This window comes from Merops nubicus, unplaced genomic scaffold (assembly GCF_000691845.1).
Source record: "Merops nubicus isolate BGI_N331 unplaced genomic scaffold, ASM69184v1 scaffold9450, whole genome shotgun sequence".
Classification (NCBI taxonomy): Eukaryota; Metazoa; Chordata; class Aves; order Coraciiformes; family Meropidae; genus Merops; species Merops nubicus.
In genome coordinates this window covers 3,838-26,815 of record NW_008584790.1, presented here as the reverse complement: position 1 = coordinate 26,815, position 22,978 = coordinate 3,838, and the positions used below count along the sequence as shown (strand labels likewise).

The window sequence follows — 22,978 nt, the reverse complement described above, 5'->3', positions numbered from 1 at the left end:
CGCAGCTTAGACAGCTCAGAATTTACTTTTCTTTAAAGCTAGAAAACTCTGAGATTAATCTCTATACTAAACAGGGGATGTTGTCAGTAAACTAAAAAGTAAGGCAAATTTATAAACTCATATAAATTTATATGCACAAAAAATATAAACAGAAGATGTTTGGAATTCCAGTTCCCTCAGAATATGAAGCTATGTAAATAATAAAATCTTTTGAATAAATAGCAAAACTTGTACGGGGTTGAATACAGTTGGTTCTTGGCAACCAACACTCAACACTAGCATTTCTTAGTGATTTCTAAAATTTGGAGCTGTCATCTTTCATGGGTTTGTATGACTGCCAACATAAATCCTTCCATCTTTGGAAGGTGGAAGGAGAGGTATGATGAGTTGTCCTTATAACTGATTTCAGGCTTTGCTTCCACTCCTTCCCAGTGTCTGCCATGAGCTAAGCCGGGTGCTTTGGGCAGCAGGGTCAAGAAGAAGCAAGTTTGTATGCAAATTCAGATACACAGTTCCTAAAGCTTCTCAGCACTTTGGGGAAAATGAACTAGAAGTTTATTTATTAAAAAACACAGTTTCAGGTCCAGATGAAATGTTTTCCTGATTGGCTAAAGAAATCTGAAAAAACCCCAAGTGATTCACAGAGCCTTACACAAGTTTTTTTTAAACTTCACAAACTTTACATGCTTGCTTTAGCCACCATTGGTTGCCTGTGATTTGGCTACAAGCAATCTTGTTTGTGGTGGTGCCTAGGTTAATCCAAGGCTGAACACAGACAACCCAGAGAGTCCAACAAATGCCCCCAAAGAAGAAGGGATTCAGGCTTCTAGCCCTAGAAGCTGTAATGTAGCTGTGGAGCCATGCTTTATTTCTGGCAATCACTGGTGAAAAGCCTACTCCAGACATATGCTGTGACTTATTCTTCCTGAAGTTTTTGTTCAAAAAAAAGATTTAAGAATCCACTTACATGGCAGTACCTTTGAATTTTGTCTTGGAACAGGTGTGAACTCTTTTCAAGTCTACATGGCCTACAAAGATCTCTACCAAATGTCCGACAGCCAGGTATTGCTCTGAATACTCTTCATTGCTATGATCTGTCCTCTCTTCTATGATCTCCCAGCACTTGAGGAGATGCTAAGGTTGAATCCCAGCAAAACGTTCCCACTGACCTAAGTGGCACTGGGGGCAATATGCAGTGGGGGAGTCTGGAGGGTCAGTGCCAAGCAGTGTGGAACATCTGCATGTGTTCCTTCAAATGTATGATGTTCAGTTTCTGCAAAGATTTTCTGGTGTCTCCCAACACTGCAGCCACGCAGCACTACTCAGGATTTTACCCTCACTTTATTTTGCTGTTCCCTTTTAAGAACTCTAGGTCAGAGAGAGAAGGGAAGATGAAGCACTCGAGGCAGTGGCAGTTCTGTGGTTTCAAGAGTTTCTTGTTTGCTGCAAACAGCTAAATGGAGTTACTCTTTGGGGGAGGTGGCCTTTTCTCATTAGGGCTGGAGATAACAATGAGCTTGTTTGTCCAGAGCTCATTAGAGATTCCAGACTCTTCAGCTTTCCCATTCATAAGTATTGGGTCATTGTAAATGGACAACAGCATCTGTTAGTAATAATAATAATGTTTGCTTATTCAGTTGAGAAAATGTTTCTTTCTTTCTTGTTCCTGGAGCTGTAGCTCTCAGTCTCTTTAACTGTAGTTACACCTCCAATACATGTGGTTTTAATTGGAATTTTAGACATAATAATATATAAATATTCTCTGAGAGGCAGTGCCTGTTAAATTCAATTCCCTGTTGGAATTGCTAAGAGAAGTACATCAAAATATTTAATGTGTGGCTAGACTAATGCATCTTACCTTACTCATATGTGCATGTTGCAAGCTGTGTATTCTGACCCATGCAGTGCTAGCTGAAGTGCTCTCCTAGTGCACAAGTGGACACTGAAGAAACCATGTCTTCAGAATTTGATCTCTCTGAAAACTGGGCTCCCACATTACTGAACTCTGGTTTAAACAGAGAACACATTAGCTGAATACTTTTTGAAAAGAGAACTGAATTTCAGTAGATCTGTGCTCAGAATTTTGCAGTAAAAGCAATAGGATCACCTATTTCCCTTCTGTATGGATGAGTTTTTAATCTTAGAAAGCAATAAAAGATACTCTAGAGAAAATACTGTAACATTTGTTTGCATAATTAAATATGTTAGTGAAAACTTTACACTAAGAATATGGTGTAAAATGCCTGCACTTTCAGGAGAGTGTTCTAGCTGTGCTAAAAATGTCTGTACTCCATGGGAATAATTCCATTTTACATTTGCTAAGACTGTGGAGAAGAGACTACTCAATAAACTTAGGCCTGTGTGGAAGGGTGTGAAGAGGCAGCCCTGCAAAACAGGGGGTTGTGGGAGGCACTAGGGAGATGCAGCCCTGCCCAGGGCTTCTGACCCTGTCGTGGTGCAGGAGGGCAGAGTCTTGAGAGGGATGGCTGGTGGGTGAGGAGGTGGTAAGTCAATGCCAAGCAGTGAACCTCAGGCTGTGTGTAGAAGGTGGAGGGTGGAAAGGGGACATGATATACTACTCACCTAAATAGTTACTGGCATAGAAGGTGCAAAACTGAGATGAACAGGGTGGTCTGAGTGTTAAGTAATGTATTTTCCTTATTCAGCAGTGTTTCCTTCTTTGTACTACCTGCAGCTTTATGAAGCCTTTACCTTTCTAAAAAGTCTTGGGGCTGTTATCCTGGTCCATGCTGAAAATGGAGACTTGATAGCTCAGGTGAGTGAACTATCAATTTTGCTTCACTTTGTGAGAAGAGGGGAGATGTAAAACCCTCCAGTCAGAGTATGGGCAGGAAGAGAGGAGCTACCTGGTGCTTGCCTCGTTAAACCTGGTGCCCTACACAGTTCTAGTATAAAGCCTGAGATGAAAGTATGGAGGGCCTTTTGTATGCTTTGGCAGAGCATCCATGTGGTAGAGCACTGATCCAGATAGCTCCTTGCTTTGGCAGCAGATGAGGACTGGATGAAGGGGGCACAAGGAAGCAAGAATATCTCTTCTGAATCCAGCAGACAACTGAAGCAGAACAAAATAAGGCCTTGCTCAGAGACTCTGGGGACAAAAAGTGGAGCTGGGAAGCTTTATGCTAATGTTTCTTGCTGCAGCTGTCAGCATAAGCAGCATGCTGAGTTTGGAGTGGGTGGTAAAGCTCTCAGGCCTATTTATTTTTGAGAATATTCTTATAAATCTCTGAAGTTTGAGGATAAGAAACCAACATGATCTTCTAAACATTTTAAAAATGTGCATTAAAGTGTATGTCATGCTCTTTGAAGATGCCTCTCAGAACAGGAAAACTGGGCTCAAGTTCAGCACGTTCTGTTAAATGTCCCAGTCTGCACTGGTTGCAGGTCAGGTCCCCCAGGCAGGTACTGTCCTTACGCTGGAGTGAGGATCTGAGCTGTATCACAGCACATTGGGAGAGGTATCTCAAGGACAGCAGTCAATAGTAAACCTCCTGCTGATCTTTCAGGAGGTCAGGATTCCTATAGGCCCCTATGAAACAGAATGGGTGAGTTTGGGTGGGTCTTCTTATGACACTACATCCGTAGTGGATTAATCTTTTAAGGCTGTTGCAGGGTTGTCTCCCTCCTCTGATCCCTTGTACATGCATAAAGCCCCTCTGGGGTCCACGAAGCTCCAAGTGAGCCAGCTGATTTATCTGATCTGCTGAGCTCTTTATCTGCTAGCTTATCTGCTAAGGACTAGGCTGCAGAGCTGACAGGGAAATTACAGTAGCTGAAAACAAGTTGTCTTTGAGATTTAGACTAGGAAGCCACCTTGTCTCATGATTAAGGGAGAACCTCACATTTGAGTGACTGGGCAGTGTGTAAGAGGTCTTTGCCCACATTAATTTATTTTGTTGTTCCCCTGTGTGGGATTCTGTCCATTATCTGCCTGGTAAAAATTTACCCCTTTTGAAAGCCTCCTTTCCCTTTTCCCTTCAAGTTTGTCTGAAATAACCACTGGTCTCCAATGTTACTCACGAGGAGTCAACAGGCTCATACAGTGCAGTTGTGTCCTCCCCACAGTGAAATGAGGTGAAAGCCCTCATTTGGATTAAAGAGGGGGAAAAAAATCTCTGATTTCCCATGAAATTTAGCATGATATAGAGCTACCAAAATATATTATTTATAGGTTTAATACAATACAAAATATCCAGAAGAGTGAAAATGAATAATGAGAAACATAACAAGTCAATATTACTGTAGGAATGGCAAACTGAAACAAATCAAATGGCACCCGTGATGTTTTGATATGTTCCCCATTAAAATCCAGGCACACTCATGAAATTGTGTTTCTCATAGAAATCTGCTTCAGTTACACTTTTCTTTGATCAGCTTTAATATACAGCCATGGAATATGAACCTACAGGATAGGGAAATTATTAGGAGAAGAGGAAGTAGTAAAGAAATGTGAATTATGTTATACCTCAACATATTTCTCCACTATTGCCATGTCTCATAAAATCAGTCTTACCTTATGCTTTTATTTGAAGGATTATTTGGATAACGAAAAGAAAGATGCCTGCAACAGTGTGTGTGTGTGTGTGTATTTCAGGACTATCCCGTGTGAAAATAGAAATTTGATTTTATCAAACAAATATTCTAGCTTATTAACACTATCAAATCCTATTACAGTGGGTAATTTTATCATATGATCTGATTTTATGATTCCTTCAAGCTGCAAATATGTCCTACTTCATGTAGCCATTCTTTGCCATCTTGCTTTTTTTATATTGTTGTAACTTCATTTTTTGTTGTATGTTAATTATATGAGATCTTCAACTGCCACCGGTCAGAGCTGTTGGATTGGTTATTTAGAACAGCTATTTTTTAAGAAAATTTGTGAAACACCATTATTTTCTAGCTGGAGTATTCTTAATTACATAGCTAGATTAATACATTCCTATTAATGCCTCTTCAGCCTTGATTGATGGCAATGAAGGCAAAAGTATGTGTAAATATTAACTTGCTTGGGTTTTGCTGGAGTATGCTGGTAGTGTGTGAGCTTTTCACCCTGGGGCTTTGGGATCAAATATTCATTAGATGACACAGTTAAAGTGTGTTCAGTAACTCCATCCTAGTCTCCAGGGGACATTTATCTGTATCACAGAGGCATTAGGTTTGTTGAACTCGGCTCATTAAAGACCTGTGGGCAGTGCAGGCCAGGGTTGAGGGCACATCAACAGCTCTGGTCCCACTTCCTTACTGGCAGACCTTGACAAACCTCAGATCAGAAGTGGCTGACCAACCATTTTCTGCAAAAAGAGAAATTTATTCCAATACCACTGCTTGACCTTAAATTAAAAGACAGATGAACGTTTTAGTCTGTTTTAAAAGATATATCTCAGTGTTGTGAAGCTGGATAACACATTTTTTTTTCTGACAAAGCCCCACTTGTCCCAAGATAGGCTTTTTGGTGTGGACAGTGCCCTCAAAACTAGAGGGCCCTGGTTTGATTTTGTGAAAACCTAGTTTTAGTGATTCACTCTGGAAGAAAAGTGTTACAGAAAACGGGATGCCAAAGGCAAGACTTTATTTAATGAATTGTCAGCAATGCTAAAAGTTTAAGGTAGGTAACAGTGCTTCAGGGGTTGTAGTCAGAGAATCACAGAATAATAGGGGTTGAAAGGGACCTCTGGAGATCATCTAGTCCAACCACCTTGCCAAAGCAGGTTCACCTGAGGTGGGTTACACAGGAATGCATCCAGGCATCAGAGAGGAACTGGTGCAAGTAAAGAAAGAATTGCAGGCTGGAAATATACGTAATTAGTGCTTAGTGTATTGATTGAAGGCTGTTCCCTGGCTTGGTGTCTTGATGTCAGGTAAGACTTTTTGGAGGGCAGAGGAGGTTTTTGATGGTGCAGCCCAATGGCTCAAGGCACAAATAGGCAGAATTATGCTCATGGGACCAGTTTAGAGCCCGTGTTTTCAGCCGTCCTCCCTCAGCAGGCTTACACAGCTGCACGTACACAGACTGAAGAGGGGCAGTGAGACAATACGGGTGTTAATCTGCCAGAGGATGCCCGGTGCAAGGGTCTCAACCTGGAGCAGTTGTCAGCATATATTATCTCTTATGTTGCAGGAACAAAAGCGTATCCTGGAGATGGGGATCACTGGACCCGAGGGGCATGCCCTGAGCAGACCCGAGGAGGTAAGAGGCTTCACTCATTTTGTCATTTGTGGAATTATTTTGTCAAGCATAGAGTATTGGAGCTTGGCTTCTGTATGTGCAGGTGATAGATGGGTGTGTGGGGGAAGGCAACAGTCTGCTTCTCCCAGGGCTCTTCCAGTGTTATTTAAAGCCTTGAAAAGTCCGAGTCTTGTTGATTTGCCTGAAATACCCTTTTGCTGCTGCAGCAGGCATGTTCCCTTGGTCCAGGGATGACCATGCCTGTGCACACTCAGGACCTGCAGCTCCTGCTGCCCCAGGCATGGCCATGCATGTATTTTTTGAATGTGACCCTCGTGATTTGATTTGTGGTGACAAAAAAAAAGGGCTTATCGGGGTAAAAACCAGCAGTTCAGCTTGTGGCTTAGGCTTTGGAGTGACTGCTTTGGCTGAAAACCTCCTATAAGATGCACGTATACTTACATACCATGTATGTGCATAAACCCACATTTAAATCTATATGTATGCCAGCAGATACATTTGTAGTAGAAATGCAAATATGTGAGAATGGAAAGATGCTGTGAGGCAGCTCATTTCATGCAATTCTTATAATAAAAACCAGGCTCTGGCATGGATCTTCCCAGCCATCTGGAAAGGGTTTCTTTAATGAGAAGGAAAAGGTGGAGACATGTGGATGCCCCTTAATGTACACTGTTCAGACCATTAATGGAATGATGGAGGACGGTAGTGGGAAGTGACTGCTCTCCTTGAGGACTAAAGAGAGAAGATCCTGGGGATTTGTGGCTAAGCTTGAAGAGATTGTTGTGGTTTGCAGATCTTTATATAACCTCTCCTCAAGGCAAAAGGAATAAGCTTAATTGGTGGCATTCTTCTATTGAACTGTTTATGTACTTTTTCAGTTTGCTGTTTAACTTCCACCAAAATTATTCTAAAAGAATGGAGTTGTTTCCTTTTAATGAGAACAAGGGCCTAAGGGATATCTGCATTTGCGGTTTCCAGAAAGGAATTCTGTGTCTTTTTGACTGTGCATCTGACCACCTTAGCCCCAGCACTGAGGTACAGAGGCCCTGATTCCTTCCCTGGTCTTCTGCATGTGCTTTCAGAGCAAATGTTGTGATAAAAGTCCTAGCACAACCTGAAGTGACAGTCTGATTTAAGAAAAAAAATTTTACAAATCTCTGAAGAATGAAGCCATGTGTTTTTGGAAAGGCTAAGTCGCTCAACTTTTCCAGCACAACTCTAAGAGAGGAATTTCTATACCATCGAGTTAGTATTTTCAGTCACAACACAGAGTTTTAGGTATTAAAATGCCAATATTGTGAGTCCATCTGGGAAGGAGGTATAGAACTGATGACTGGGAGTCTCCAGAGCTGTTAGGAAACGCTGCTCCTCTGTCTGAAGATGACTGCTTTGTGTGCTCATGTCCCAGATGGCTCCCTGGAAGGAGATTGCCTTTATGCTTGCTGGCAGAGGGGACTTCCTGGGCGATGCTTCAAAGGCTTTTATGGATTATGGGCTAAATTCAATCCATAGTGCTGAAGCTGATGTTTGGGAATACTGAACATTCACTGTCTTCTTGTCCTTCTATAAAGATTGCATAGGGTAAGCTGCTAGGGAGAGCTCAGAAGTTGTGTCTGAGCTGGGGCAATGTTTCCTTAATTTGGTCTCCTTCCAGCTACAGGGTAGAAGTCTGAAGCAGAAATGTGGGAGGGAGGTAAGGAGGAGCCCCAGTAGCTTCTTGGACTTGAGTTTTCCAGGGTGCAGGGATGCAGGGAGCTGCATTTGTGTGGGGGCAGCTGTGCCCTGTTAGAAAGTGCAGCCTGGCTGTAGTTACTCCTACGCAAAGTGTCCGAAGTTGGATTAGCTCCCCATGTCCCAGCACTGTATCTCTCTCTATGGAAAAAGCAGCATCAACCCCTGAAGAGCTGTTGCTAAACAGTGAGAAATATGGCTCAGTCCTCCAGTTATTTTTTCTTCTTTTGCTTTTGCAGTTAACTTTTTCTTCCTTGTTTCCCTAAGCTTGAAGCAGAGGCAGTTTTCCGTGCCATCACCATTGCCAGTCGAATAAACTGCCCAGTGTACATCACCAAGGTGATGAGCAAGAGTGCAGCTGATATCATTGCACTGGCCAGAAAGAAAGGTAAGAGACTTCCTTTCCTCCCCCAGAGTAATATTTTTATTTTTTTTTTAATTGAGTAGAAGCTCAGTGGAAAAGTCTTACATCTTGATGCAAATCACAAGATATAGGGAGGCGCTGCTGGGGGCATCTGCATGTCGACACTGCTTGCTGGGGCCATGGAGGGATCTAGGTTACAAAGAACACAAAAGGGACTTGTGAGCCTGGGGGCAGCTGCTTTCGAAGCTGCATTTGCAAGTCAGGACTGTTGTGCTGTTTGGTGCTACCAAGTGTGTGAGCATTATGGAAAAGCCAAAGAGCAAAATACAATCTTGGCATTTGTATTCTTGGAGTCTTGAAGTATGGTGCTGGGGACTGTATGATGCTGTCTGCTGGTGCTGTGCCCAACCTTGGAGTAGTAAAAGGACATCTGGCTCTGGACCCCATCCTCCGCCTAAATGCGCTCTGAAGTGGAACAACGTAGAGAACGTGGCTGTGATTAAAACAGTACAAATTAAAACCAGATCTGAACTGTCTCCTTCTGGATTAGAAATGGAGCTTTGTAAATATGCTGATCAAAAGCATGTGTAGCTCAGAGAGCATCCTGATTAATTTTTTATCACAAAGAGAAAGCCAGGGCTGCATAATTTTCTGGGAGCTACACTGGCCATGTAGCACTGTGTAAATTATACATGGTGGCATGGGGCAAGCAGTATAATGTGCTGAAGAGAGAGTGGATTGTCATCAGTTCCTGTATATCTTTGCTTTCCCCAAGGTCCCCTTGTTTTTGGAGAGCCAATCACTGCCAGCTTGGGGACAGATGGAACACATTACTGGAGCAAAAACTGGGCCAAAGCTGCAGCTTTTGTGACCTCGCCACCTCTGAGCCCTGATCCTACCACACCAGATCACTTAAATTCACTCTTAGCATGGTAAGACCTTCATTTTTTTCCAGGCTGATGGTCAAGCAGGTGCAAAAGCCACATGGGATAAAGCACGTAAGGATCAGCTCAGTTTCTTTTAGACCAGTCGCATACATGAAACAGCAGAGAAGGAACATGGAAACCCAGGGATGGTCGTATCCCTGTGCTTAGTCTGTCAGCCAGGTGAGCCTGGGTAGCATGATAGAAAGGCAACTGCTGGGTATTTAGGAATTAATTCCTTTTGTTTCTGCTTTTCAGCTGATACCTAATTGTACAGCTAGATAGTATTTAGCCCAGGATTTCAGACTGACTTTCTCCCTAGTTCTCTGTTTTCTCCAGTCATGTTGTTAATGTGTGGTGCAATGGCATCCTCACCGTCCAGCATGAGCAACAGCCTGGTGGATAGACCCTCATCTGTGAGAACAGACTCAGTTTTGAGCCCTGTTCATATCTGGCAAGCACAGCTCCTGAAATCAAGGTTGTCCTTGAATGCAGAGATACTTAGAACCGAGAAATCTCCCCTGGTGCAGTTTTTGCCAAATCTGGTGTGGGGCAGTAAGCTGTGAGCACTTTGGAGAATTAGACTGTCCTGAACTAAACTCTGCTTGTATCAGAGTTCAGTGGTTTTTAGCTCCTGCCTAATGAGAACTTGTGACTTGGTAGTTTGCCTTCATCTGGGATGGACCCAAATCACAAAAATTTTCTTGTGTTTAGTTATTGCAGGGTTGTTTTTCCGTTTACCTTGTGTTTTTATAGGTTTCAGGGTCCTCAAGCTGGAAGACAGTAAAGATAAGTTGTATATATAGAGAAGGTATGTCAGACAGGTGAAAGAGGCCAGAGTTGACTACAGAGGAAACTCTCAGTTGGAGACAGGATGGTGACTGGAGGCCATCACTGAACAGGACAGGGGCATGGGCTGACTGCAGGTTGGCAGGGAGAGGGTTATCACTAGAGAGTTGAAAGGAATGTGGACAATAGAGGGAGAAGTGTCTTCCTCATACAGAAAAGAAGACATCAGCAATGCCTTGCCAGCAACCCAGACTGTAAACCCATCCCTGAAGGTGTTCCCTGCCTGTAGCCAACTGTGGGTCTTCTTCAGCTGAAGCAAAAGACCATCTGCTTTGAAATTATGTGGAAATTCACAGCTGAAGTCCCACCAAGACAGATTGCTAGTGCTGGAGTGAGGAACTCACCATTCAAAACCTTGGTTAATGCTATGTAGTGGTACTCATCTCACCTGCTGCCTCTCCTTTGTAGGGTTTCCAGTACTTTAAACAGAACAGGAGAAGCTGAACCCAAAAAGTGACCCAGTGGTCTTCAGAAGACATTACAGCTGGGATTAGTTTTCCACGTGACTGACTGAGGGCTGTATGGCAGGCAGTGCCAGCTGTGGCTGGGCAGAGCTGCCCTTTAGGTGGATAGGCACATCCGTGTGATGAGAAGCTGCCGTCAGTCAATGCCACTGTTGCAGTCTGCACACCTCTCTCCTTGCACATGGTGGGTCAGGCAGTGCAGGCCACCAAACCCAGGTTATTACTGGGCTGCCCTAATGATGCTGCCTGTGCAGCTTTATTGGTGAGTGCACAGCTGAGCTCCGAGTTACATGTGGCTCTGCTAAGGACATGCAGGAATTCGTTCTGTGGTGGCGGTCTGGTGGCAGAAACCATTTTCCATAACTGAGCTTTCTGTTCCTTACAATAAGGACAAGGAAGAAAATTACTTTTCTGGTCTGATGTGCCACTATCAGCACTGTAGAAAGCGAAGCTTATTGTGTGAGGGTAAGGCTCTTAGCCAGCACATGTGAATGTGTATCAAAATGTTTGGCTCATTATCAGACGTGGCTACATGTTTTCTAGAATAGAGTCCCAAAATAATAGTATGTGGGTCAAAACAGATTATCTAAAATAGCAAGAGAATTTTTAGGACTGGAATCGAAAGAATTACTTTTTTTAACATTAACATCAGAAAGAGAAACTGAGGAGTCACAGAAGTTTTCATTATCCTCCAAGCATGCAAAAATGTTTGGGTTTTTTTTCTGTGGTTTAAAGTCCTAGATCTTAAATGACAGCAGCTTAGCCTGCTTTCAGTTCTAATACTTTAAATCTATACCCTGAAACTAAAAAAAGAACTGTATATTTTACCAGTCTGCCTTGCATTTGTGGGGAGTTTTATGCAAGGATGATGGGAAAGACTGTATTTCACTTTTCTATTTCACTGTTCATTTGGAGATCAAAACTTTATGTTGATTAAAATATCCATACAACATTTTTTCTCTGCAAGTATACAACATACTGCTTGTGCCGTCTTCCACAGAAGCACTGATTTTTCACTGAAAAGCTGAATGTGTAAAAATCCAACATGTCTCATGGGGTTTGCAGATTGGTTTTATCCTGTGAGATTGTGTCCTTGTCTCATCTGTGGGCCAAGCACCTGAGGAAGCCTTCGCCTTCCATGGTGTTCTGTGGCATTCTTGCCACTGTGATATGCCATCTCTTCTGAACTAGAGAAGTGAAACCTTGGGGTGCTTCACGGAAGATATAACCTGCCTTGTTTAGGGAAGCCTTGTTTATGATGAAGAATAAGATGATGATGTATTGATGTGACATTTAAAGATGCACGTGCCCACTGTTAATTCCCACCACCCCCTCTTTAGGAGATGTTTTCTGTGGTGATCCCTTTGTGTCTCTCAGTTTTTCATCTGATCTTATGCTCCACCCCCATTTGAAAGGAGAGTATATCCAGACAGTAGGAGTGCCTGTGTGGTTAACTAGGAGGTGTTGGGCAGCCACAAGAAGGTTAGCTGACAGCAGAGCAAGAAAAAGGAATAAATGGCATTGTAATCAGACTTTATTGTTGTGTTAGAATACATGAGTGTTTAACTGAAGGATTTGGTTTAATCCTATGGAGTAACACCAGGCAGGCATTGAAAATCAGGAATAGCTAAAACAGAGCTGCCTTTTCACTATTAAATACATGGGTTTGGATTCTGCTAAAAACTGGATAGATGGATGGATGGATGGATGGGTGGATGGATGGATGGATGGATGGATGGATGGAAACACAGTGAAGAACCAGAAAAGAGGCCAAAGATTCTTCTCTGATTGTCAGCAATCATTAGGGCTGGCGGCCCAGAAAATTGCTTCATAATTACTGGTGTGTGGCCCTTTTTTCCTCTGCACTTGGCTATTTGTTAGCTTGCTGGAATCTAAATTTGTGGACCAGAATCATTCAGATGTTTCAGAGCTTACATAATCAGTTAAAGAAAAGGATGGCTGGCTCTTGGGGACATGATTGTCCTTGACATTGATGAAGAGAGATCATAGTGTGTTTTAATGTGCTTGACTCCTGTAAGCTTAATCAGGACCTAAAAAAATAATGTTTCCTGTGGATATTGAAGAACCTATCTTATTTTCTGTCTTTGTTTTTGTTCTGCATATTGGTTGTGTTCTTCCTCTTTATTCCCAAGAGCAGCTGTGATCTTAGGTCTACCCTCTGAAAAAAAAATTCTCTGGCCTGAAAAAAATGACTTCTTATATAAAAGCATTACTGTTTGGTAGCTCTTTTTGTGTTCTACACCATACCTTTTTCTGTGTAAGACCTTTAGGTTAGGTAAATCCAGAGCACACATTTGACTTCCACTATGCCTTTTTTTGATTAATTAATTAGAATACTACCTGATAAAATCTTCCTTTTTTGCTTTCATGGTTCTGTTTTGGAAGATCAGGCAAGAGATATTTGTGTAAGAATTGCAAGAAAAATATATGTGCATGGGAGAAATGCAGGGGAATAACCTTGCTGCTCATGACTTTGCACTGGAAAATTTGCCTTTATTTTTTTAACACGTTTGTGTATTAATTTGTCTTGAGAGTGGCAGACATTTTATGCAAGCTTCCGATCATTTCCTTAATCCTAGAGTAATCCTTTGTCCTGTTTAGTGGGCTTGTGCCTGATCTTTGTAGATAAGCAGCCTGAAACCCGAGGGGGCTGTAATCTGGGGGTTCAGGGTGCTCCCAGGGGAAAGTGGAGATGTCCAATGCCATTGTTGTTGGCTATAGATCACTGAAGAACATGTGAAGGCTACTGACATGATTTACAGGCTATGCCTTTGATGTTCAGGCATGGAAGGTCCTTTCACAGCTCGTCTGAGACCAAGGTAACCTTAGTGATGACTGGTGTAAACCTTCTGTGTGTTAACTCCACAGTGGGGACCTGCAGGTGACGGGAAGTGGACATTGCCCATACAGCACGGCCCAGAAAGCCATTGGAAAGGACAACTTCACTATGATTCCTGAAGGGGTCAATGGAATTGAGGAGAGAATGACTGTGGTCTGGGACAAGGCTGTAGTAAGTAACTGCTCACTTTCACAGACTAAAATGAAAGAGTGTCGGCTGAATAATGAAAGCCAGCAGACTCTTGGTCAGTACTTAAGTGACCTTCTAATGTATTTCTGAGAATTCCCTGAGAGAGCGCTACTGCGAGGTGAATTGTTTATTTCAAAACCCTTCCCCAGTGTTATAAACTCAGGGCTGCCTTCCACTTTTGACACTGCAATCCCAGCATGTTTTATTAGAGCTGAGGCTTCACAGGCTCCAGCGCTCAGTTTTGCAGTTGTGTCAGAGTGGGTGCTTCCCAGAGACGGAGGATCCCAAGCCATTTAACGGTTTTGAAGCGGACCCCGTATTAACATGATGAATGGATTGTTTGAATTTGGGGAGTGTCTCACTGGTTTTGAGAAATTACAAATGGATGGCAGCGGAGCCTGAGGCTAGATGATAAAGTGCTTTGAAAGAGAACACTGGGTGTAATTCATACTGGCATGTTTTGCAGTGGGGTGCTGCCGTGTGTTAGCAATTTTTTGATGGTTTCATGAATCCTAATATACAAAGATATTCTCCCTCCATTGCCCATCCTCACATACACAGACACTTGCATTGCCTTACACTGCAGTGCACTCAAATACATATTGCAGACTGGGAAGTGGTAGTATTTACAATGCTCTAATGAGCACTCCTCCCAGAATGGGCTCAATAAACACTTTCTTTGGGGACCAGTATTGAGATTCCATGCACAGAAGCAGCTTCAGATACCTGCCATGTAGGAGCAAAGCAGGGAAGCAAGTGAAGTGCAGCCATCCAGTGATGCTTCTCTTTTGTTACTCCCACAAAGGGAAGGAGCCGCAGCAAGGGCTGCAACATGGGGTTTACAGGTGGTAACATTCAGTCCTGCAACACTGAGTAGCTTCTGTGTTGCAGATCTCATGTTTTACCAGGCAAGCAATAACTGTCTACTTAATATTAAAAAGTTTGGCACTGTTCTTCCTTAGAACATTGTTCTTGCTTATTGCCAGGGAAGACCCCAAATACTCTGCTGAGAAATCAAAATGCTGTTGTGTACAGCTGATATTAAACCATCACTGACTGCATGGAAAGTTCAGTTGGTGGTGACATTTCTCCGGGCAAGGACTGTTAATTGGGATTTCATTACTTAGATGTATATGTTTGGTGATAGCAATAATAGAATGGACTTAATATGGAAGAAATGTAAATTGAATGTATTTAAAAGCCATCTAGATGGGGTGCTCAGGGATATGGTGTAGCTGTGGCCTTGTAGAGTTACATAATGGTTGGACTCAATGGTCTTAAAGGTTCTTTCCAACCACAGTGATTCTGTGATTCTGTGAAATGTCTCTAAAAGAGTCTGAATCTCGATCTTCTATTTAATCTCGTAATGCATGCATAAGTTTCACTGTTTTAAAATCATTGAAACATATAAATGAAAATTACTAGGACTATCAACAAAACACACTTAGGTATCAGAGTGTAGAGAAAGGGACCTTAAACAACTGATCAATTTGATGGTATCATCTGCATTAAGGTTTTATTGGCTGTTCTTTGGGATGCTAGGAGTAACACATTCATTTATTTGAAATTCACAAGTAATATGCCTTGTATAAAATCCTGCTTGATAAAATCTCTTCCATGCAACATCACCATATATGAAATACAAGCTCTTCAATATCTCCTTGACTGTCAGTACTCTGGATAGTTTTATAACAGTGTTTTGCTCAAATCATGTTGGTTTTAGGCTACAGGTAAGATGGACGAGAGCCAGTTTGTAGCTGTCACCAGTACCAATGCTGCCAAAATCTTTAATCTGTATCCAAGGAAAGGGCGGATTGCTGTAGGATCGGATGCCGATGTTGTTATTTGGGACCCTGACAAGGTGAAGACTATAACAGCTAAAAGCCATAAATCGGTAAGGAGAAAAGGACACCCAGCAAGAAAAAAGAAATGTCACTATTGCTTTTCAACTGTTGATCTAACTCATGTGAACAACAAATGCATGTGATACAGAGGTAACTGCCTTCTCCTGCTCTGCAATAGGTGAATGTTTCAGGAGATGCAAGTGTTGAAATCTTGCACTGGAAACTCTCGGATCAGGAAGGATTTATTTTCTGTCTGCATATACTACTGCACTAATTAATAAATAGATTAAGTAGATAAATAAATAAATATTTACTCTGTAAATAGGAGTAAATCAGCAGCTCTGCAGCTGGGGTTAGTAGAGCTGTGATGGTAAATTTAAAACAAGCTCACTGTTTTTTTGCTTACCTGAAGAACACCTGATACTGTAAATTTCACAATTAAATCAACAATATCCTAAACTATGTGAGTTGATTAAATATTTTGATAATACCCTGATCAGCTTCATGGCTGGGATTTTCAATTTAATTCCAAAGTTTTGCTGCATACTTCTCTGCCCTTAGTGCAGAGTACCAGTGACCCACAGTTCTTTTGATTTTGGCTGACAGGTTTTATTTCACATGTTGTGTATCTCAGAGTTGTTATCTTTCTTTTGTATTGGTGAATCCTTCCAAAAGTGTTACAGGAAATTCAGTAAAGTGGTTTATATTAAAAAGGCAAAAATCTTTAGAAACATGTAAAATGTTTAGGTGATTGTTTTTATTTTTCTCTCTCTTGGCTTTTCTCTGTATTTTCAAGAAAGTTCTAATCACCTGCCCTTGGACAGTCATTCCCATTTAGATTCAGGCTTTTCTGGGCTGTTTCAGACAAATAATATGTAGTGGCCCCTTTGAAATTCCCTTACACAATCACAGCAGATCCATGGTTGGGACCGTGACCTCTGGGTATCCAGCAGCTGAGTCACCGTTTTCCTTCTTATTATGGCTATTGTACTTCTAGAAGCTCTGGATAAATATGGAAAGTCTTCAAAAACAAATGAGTTAAAGCCCTGATGGAAAGTGAAAAATGAAAAAGCCTGATCCAGGAAAGTCTGATCAGAGACATTCTTTAAAACAATTTCATTTTGAAATGCATTGGTTTCTTCAGACAGGACAATTTTATACACCTCTTAGGGGCAATTATCTGAAACTATGACTACAGACACAGATGGTAAGTTACTAACTGAAAGAGACCTTGTACCAACCTTGCAGTGAATATGTTGGTTGATCCTCAGGCCATTGAGTACAACATCTTTGAAGGAATGGAGTGCCACGGTGCCCCACTTGTGGTCATTAGCCAGGGGAAGATCGTGTTTGAAGATGGAAATCTGCACGTAAATAAGGGAATGGGCCGCTTCATCCCTCGCAAACCTTTCCCTGAATATCTTTACCAGCGTATCAAAATCAGGAATAAGGTAATGTCAGGTATTATTTAATCTTCTTTACCACCATACAGTCTTGGGAACACAGTAGCACATGCTTTTTTGTTATTATTGTACTAATATGAGTCCCTATCAGATGGACTGCGTATGACTTGTTCAAAACATGTCCAAAAAACCTGTTTCCTCTGCAAGTGTGAACTGATGTAACTTAACACTGTGAGCTTCAGTGGGTAGAGCATGTCATTGCCAGTTGGACATCACTGCCTCATGCCCAGCTCTGCAGGATTTTGAAGGGAGGCGGAATAGTGATGGAAGTTACTTTGAGCTAAAATTCAGAAAAAGGTAAAGCTTTTTTGGGAGAAAGGTTATCAGAATAAAATCAGATTTTTAAATTCTTACCGGGCTTTGCATATAGAGCAGCTGTACTGCAGAGAGGAAAAGCATGTAAGCCAGAGATACTCATTATATTTGTTGCTGGTGCATTTGCTGAGCTGAGTATTAGCGGCATTCATACATCAGAAAAGTTTTCTCTTCTGTTTAATGAAAAGATTAAGAAATGACCAAGATAAAGACTGGGTCATTTCTGGCTTTGAATTATATCAGTGCTTCTCTGTTGAAAACCAGTTGGCTTGGCACTAGTTCAAGGTTATTTGGAAATTGCTTCTTGCTACTGAGCAAGAAATTCACTGTGTGAGAACAGGTAACAAGACAAATTGACTAAAACTTATATTTTCTTCAACCGAGTGTATATCATAGCTTGGGAGGATGACAGCTGAAATTGTCAGGTTGATCGTTCTTATCTTTCACCATTTCTTATACAAATTCTATCAAGCCGTGGGATATGAAAGGTCTGCACTTTTAATGAGAAAAGGCACTGTAAAAATTAAATGTACCTGCAAAAGTTTTGCAAAATGCCTGTCAGTATTGCACTTTTTTTTACCTTATGCACTTAGATGACATGGGCCTTCTCTTCACACTTGCTTCTCATATGAGAGTGCTGTATAAATTAGTGACAATGTCATTTAAATGCTGAAAACAAACACTTTAAAAAACAAGTATCAGAAAATGGTGTCTTATACCAGGAATCTGCACAACAGTAACTAGGCTAAGTAACCTGCATCTTGGAGGCAGGCCAACACCATTGAGTTTTGTTATTTAGGAAGTCCTTAGCTGTAGATACTTAGGTCTGCAAAAGGACCGAGAAAACGACTGGTATTTTCGCTTTTGCAGCTCCCTCTGCTGCCTGCTGACAGGGAGAGCAAGTTCAGGTCCCTGTTTCTTTTCCCACTATTGAATTTTATCAATTGGAAATATTTAGGAAAACCCAGTGATGGTCATATCAGCCACCATTTGAATATGTCAGTATACGACAAAATAATGTAGAAAAAGCATGTCAAACAAGGGTCTGCAAAGCTGTAACTGGCACAGGATAGCAGTATAAATTTATCCCTGGAGCAGGGATGGATGGCAGTACAAATTCCTGCCTTTGCGTGTCCCTGGAAGATGGCTTCATTGCTGTGATTGGCAGCTACTCCCTTCTGGGCATTAATTTTGGGTCAGCTTGCCAGATGGTGGCTCTTCTGAGCCTGATAACCAAAAGCAAGGAAAATGCATTGATTTCTGTAAGAGCAAACCCCTCTGAATAGTGTTGTTCCTAGACCGTATTTTAATGTCACTGTTAACGTGTTGGGGAAATGTTTCTGAAACCATGATTTTGTAAACCACAGATTTCTGATCTTTTTGATAAGCTTTGGATTCTGCAGTTCAATGGTTTCAAGCTCTTCCTGAAAATTTGAACTGTTTTTTTTTTAAAAAAAAGGGTTTCCTAGATTCCTGTGATTTTGAGGCCAATGATACTTTATTAACAAATAATGAAAGATGGGTCCCATGCTAGTCTAGCACGTAATTGCTTTTCTCATTCAGGAAAAGAAGTGGAAAATTTTGAAATTTTAATTTAAAAATTGCCACCACTTTTCAGTGAGTTCTAATGAAGATAATGATATATTTGAAGGGGAGGAGCAGAGGGAATACAGGTAGGAGTGAAATTGCTGCAATCAGTGTAGTGTGTATCGGTCTTGGAACAACCAGAGCAGTACTGAGCATCTGAACCAGCCATACTGAACACCCTCTGGGTGGAGAGAGGTGATGGGACTGATACTTAGATCTTGGATCAGATCTATCTTTTGAGTTCCATTTCTCCCCATTTATTATGAAGAAGGCCTAATAAGAATCTCTCTTATAATTTACACATTAAAAAAAATGGAGGGAGGAGGCTTTATACTTCCACATATAAAGCAAGCTGTAGCTTTGATGAGAATACAGATGCATTTTTCCTTCAGCTAATGCAGAATATAGCGCTGTTCTCAGCAATCTCTGCAGATAGGCAGGACTGTAGTTAGGGAACACTCATTATAAGAGCATTCAATGTTGTGGGTTTTTGTTCTCTTCTTGATCTAGGTGGGAGGACTGCAAGGAGTCTCCAGAGGAATGTATGATGGGCCTGTGTATGAAATCCCAGCTACGCCAAAATATGCAACTCCTGCACCCTCAACTAAATCCTCCCCCGCCAAAAACCAGCCCCCACCAATCAGAAACCTCCATCAGTCTAATTTTAGCTTATCAGGTAAGTGAGCCTGACTCATCAGAAATGTTTTAAAGCCGTGAATATGGATTACTGGTGATAAATTTCAATTATAATCACCTCTTTTATCAGATATGAAAAGATTACTCATATATATGCATATACTTACATGTGTGTGTTACACATTCTTGCCCTAGGAAGTTTTTAGAAACTAACTGTTCAGAATGTTTGCAATCTAAATTTTTTCTCTGCATACAGCCTTTTAGTATTTTTTAGCTGATTCACTGCAGAGGTGTGTGGTTAGTGTGACTGAGGCCCTTAGTAGTGTGTACAGCTGATGGGACCTGGCCCTGATGCAAATCAGTGTGGCTCAGACATGTCAGACATTTCTTTCTTGCTGTGTCACCAGAAGCTGCTAGACATGGAAACCTCAACTCTCCTTCTCCATGGTCAAAAAATCACGTGCAGAATCTATTTAGATACAGATTATTTCTTGTCATCTGCGCTCTTGGTGCCCAAAATATTTTCCATGGTACATAAGAAACAGACTGGAAAAATCATCATTTGGGGTTGTTTTGAAATAATTTTTGTCATTTGAAAATAATTAGAAGTGTGTCAAATTCTTATCCTTCCAACGTCTACAACCCAGTTTGTAAATAAGGGACTCCATACGGTGTTGTTATGAAAGCCACTGGATTTTCTCCCCCAGTGGGAGCCAGTGGTGGTTTTCCTCCCTGACAGACCCTGTCTTTAGAAACTAAATACAGCTTCTGGAAGAAAGCCTAAGAAGAACAAATACTCTAAAAATGCCTCTGGTGAGCTGGAGTATATTTTTTCCAATACACCTAGGGCCATGGGTGAGCACAAACAGATACACAAATCTATATAAAGCAAAAAAAGTGCTTAAAAATTTGACTTCTAACGATAGTAACAGATAAGTAGGATTTTCTTAAGCATCAGAAGCTGTGGTTTCACAGTCCACTGCTGGATCTGGGTATTACCAAGGCATCTACTGGCATCAACCAGGCAAATGTCATTACTGTGCTTTTAGGAAATAAAGCAGAACCAGAGACTACTATAGCATTTAAAACGAGCTTGTGCTTTTATGGTAGTCTTATATTGCCTTTAGGAAGCTGAGTGTGAGCAAACAATATTTAGCCTGGCAGAAAGCACCCTCTCAGCTTAAGCTTAACCTTTCAACATTTTACAAAGCAGTTTGAAGTGGGTGTGAGTTTACGTCAACTCAATGCTTCTTTCCTCATGGATTTGTGATCACTGACATCAGATTCCTATACTGTTTACCCACGGACTCAGTAGGGGCAGGTATTCTAAACCAATGAGGCAGGTTTGAAAAATCCACTCTGCACTTTTTTTTAATTTTTTTTTTTTTTTTTTTTAAAACTAATGTTTTCTGTCAGGGTCTGATTTCATGAGGGGAACTCAGTCTGTAGGCTGTCATCCCTGCATGGGTTCTTCTTCAGGTTAGTGGAAAACAATTCCCTATGTAGGGTGAGCATCAGTCTGATCCCAGACATCTAATTCTATACTTCTCATTGAAGACAAGTGGACCTAGGCACAGAAATGTGCCTTGAAGGTCTGTTTACCACTTCAGACTGGCTCAAGAGAAACCAGCTGATGGTGGTGTGAGAGAAGCACAGCTGGAACTAGCCAGGTAAAATCTCACTGCTGGTGATCTTTTCCTTTTCATGGTTTTCTCTTGTTGCAGGAGCTCAGATAGATGACAACAACCCACGTCGTACTGGACACCGCATCGTGGCACCTCCTGGTGGTCGCTCTAATATTACCAGTCTGGGCTGAAAACTGATGAGGGACAGAAACAGAAGGATGAAGGATCATGGGAATAATGTCTGTTCCCTTCAATATCTGTGTTACTGAACCCACAGTTTTATTTGGTACTAATGGAAATAAAAAAACCGAAATGTCTTTCTTTTTTTTTGTATAGGAAGAGCTGATAATAGTGTGGTGTGTTTGCTTGGAACTACTTGCCTCACAATTGTGCTTTCATGCCATAGTCACCTTAAAGCATGGTGCTTCCATTGCCCCTTTAGTGACTACAGGTTTTAGCTTTGTCTCGTAACTGAATGATGGTTCCTTTGCACCCCTTCGCTGTATTAGAGTAGTTAGTGCATGTTGCTGAGTTATTTATGCAAGTTGCATTCTGTGAGTGAGTCCCTTTAGAACACGTTGCCAACAACTGACTAGACACAATGCCAAGATTTAATGTCCATATTTGAGAAAGACCACCGAAAATACTTATGAAGGAAGAAAATGGCCATCTTGAAAGTATGCAGTAGAGTAGTATAGGCAGCTTCTGTTTCATCTTTAATTTATTATAAACCCAAGAAGCACTTCTCTGAGACACAGCAAATCACCGGGACACGTGATGACCAATGGTCTCTGTAGCACCTGTCTTGTTCCCACTTAGTACGTTCCAAGTCTGTGTCCTTCTTGTTTCCATTTTAGACAGAGCCATAATTTATACATACCAGTGCCATTGCCACCCCTGCAGGGATTTCTCCAGCTGGGCAGTAGTGCTCTCCTTCTGCATGAGATTTTTGGTACTTACAGATAATCCAAGTTGCCGTCGGATTTTTAAAGTTTTTTGTACAAAGTTTTTCCTTTGTAATCACATGCATTTTTACTTACTCTACCGTATCAAGATCTACTAGTCGTGGTTCAATTTCTGAATTCAAAGCTTGTGAAATAAAGGAAATTAATTGATGGGTAAGCGTCTTCCTCTGCTTTCTAGTGCTGTTGCTCAATCATTGAAAATTTAGAATACATAAATGTGAGAGAAATTGTCTTCTAGGTGACATCATGTGAAAGAAGAAACCTACTTAGATCACAAGGGCTGTTTGTTAAATGTATAGATGTCTGCATATGCATACTATAGCATGTCGTCTGTCTTAACGAAGAGCTCACAGTAAAAATGTACTTACTATTGACATTGCAGCTGCCTCAGTTTTGGCCAGATGAGACCTAAATTAGCTTTCTCCCAAGATCTTCTTGTCCCAATCTGATTTGCTTGCAGTGGTAATTGCTTACTATCATCTGTAGTACAGAACCAGGGTGCTGTGCTCCAGTTTGACCTAAGCTACATTTAATACTGCTTTTCTCTGCTGACTGAACTGGGACAGTGTTCAGGCATGGTGTGAACAAGATACGCTGCAGGTAAGGTGAGAAAAGTGGACTTGAATTCTCTCTTTCTATGAGAGTGAAGGAAATGCTTTCTCCTTGTCTTTCTGACTTCCTCACAAACCATGTAAAGAAACCTTTTCTGTTGTTTTTCACTTGTCTGTGTTGCAGACGCTGTGGGAGGCTTGGGCTGTGGTGGAGGGTGGCGTGCTACGAAATTAAGCAGGTCAGCAAAGCGCCTCCCCTTGGCCATGTGCCACTTTGCCCTTGTCGACACTACAAAAGCGTACCAGGAAAAGTCTTGTAGCGGTGTGGTGCCAGTGGAATGGTTTTATCTAGCTGTGATGCTTGACCACTTAGCACCCGTCCATCCTTTCCACACAGCAAT

At 41.5% G+C, this 22,978-nt stretch overlaps 1 protein-coding gene across 1 annotated transcript in view; it reads left to right on the top strand.

Moving 5' to 3' along the window:
* CRMP1 (collapsin response mediator protein 1) overlaps positions 1-22,177 on the top strand; it is a 33,721-nt gene extending 11,544 nt beyond the window's left edge. The window contains exons 4-13 of the mRNA XM_008945373.1: positions 1,001-1,062; positions 2,696-2,776; positions 6,143-6,211; positions 8,210-8,330; positions 9,082-9,238; positions 13,432-13,573; positions 15,315-15,485; positions 16,707-16,886; positions 19,311-19,476; positions 21,161-22,177. Coding sequence (XP_008943621.1) covers positions 1,001-1,062; positions 2,696-2,776; positions 6,143-6,211; positions 8,210-8,330; positions 9,082-9,238; positions 13,432-13,573; positions 15,315-15,485; positions 16,707-16,886; positions 19,311-19,476; positions 21,161-21,252 — 1,241 coding nt within the window. The 3' untranslated portion in view covers positions 21,253-22,177. The remainder of the gene's footprint in view (positions 1-1,000; positions 1,063-2,695; positions 2,777-6,142; positions 6,212-8,209; positions 8,331-9,081; positions 9,239-13,431; positions 13,574-15,314; positions 15,486-16,706; positions 16,887-19,310; positions 19,477-21,160) is intronic.
* Positions 22,178-22,978: the final 801 nt, after the last annotated feature.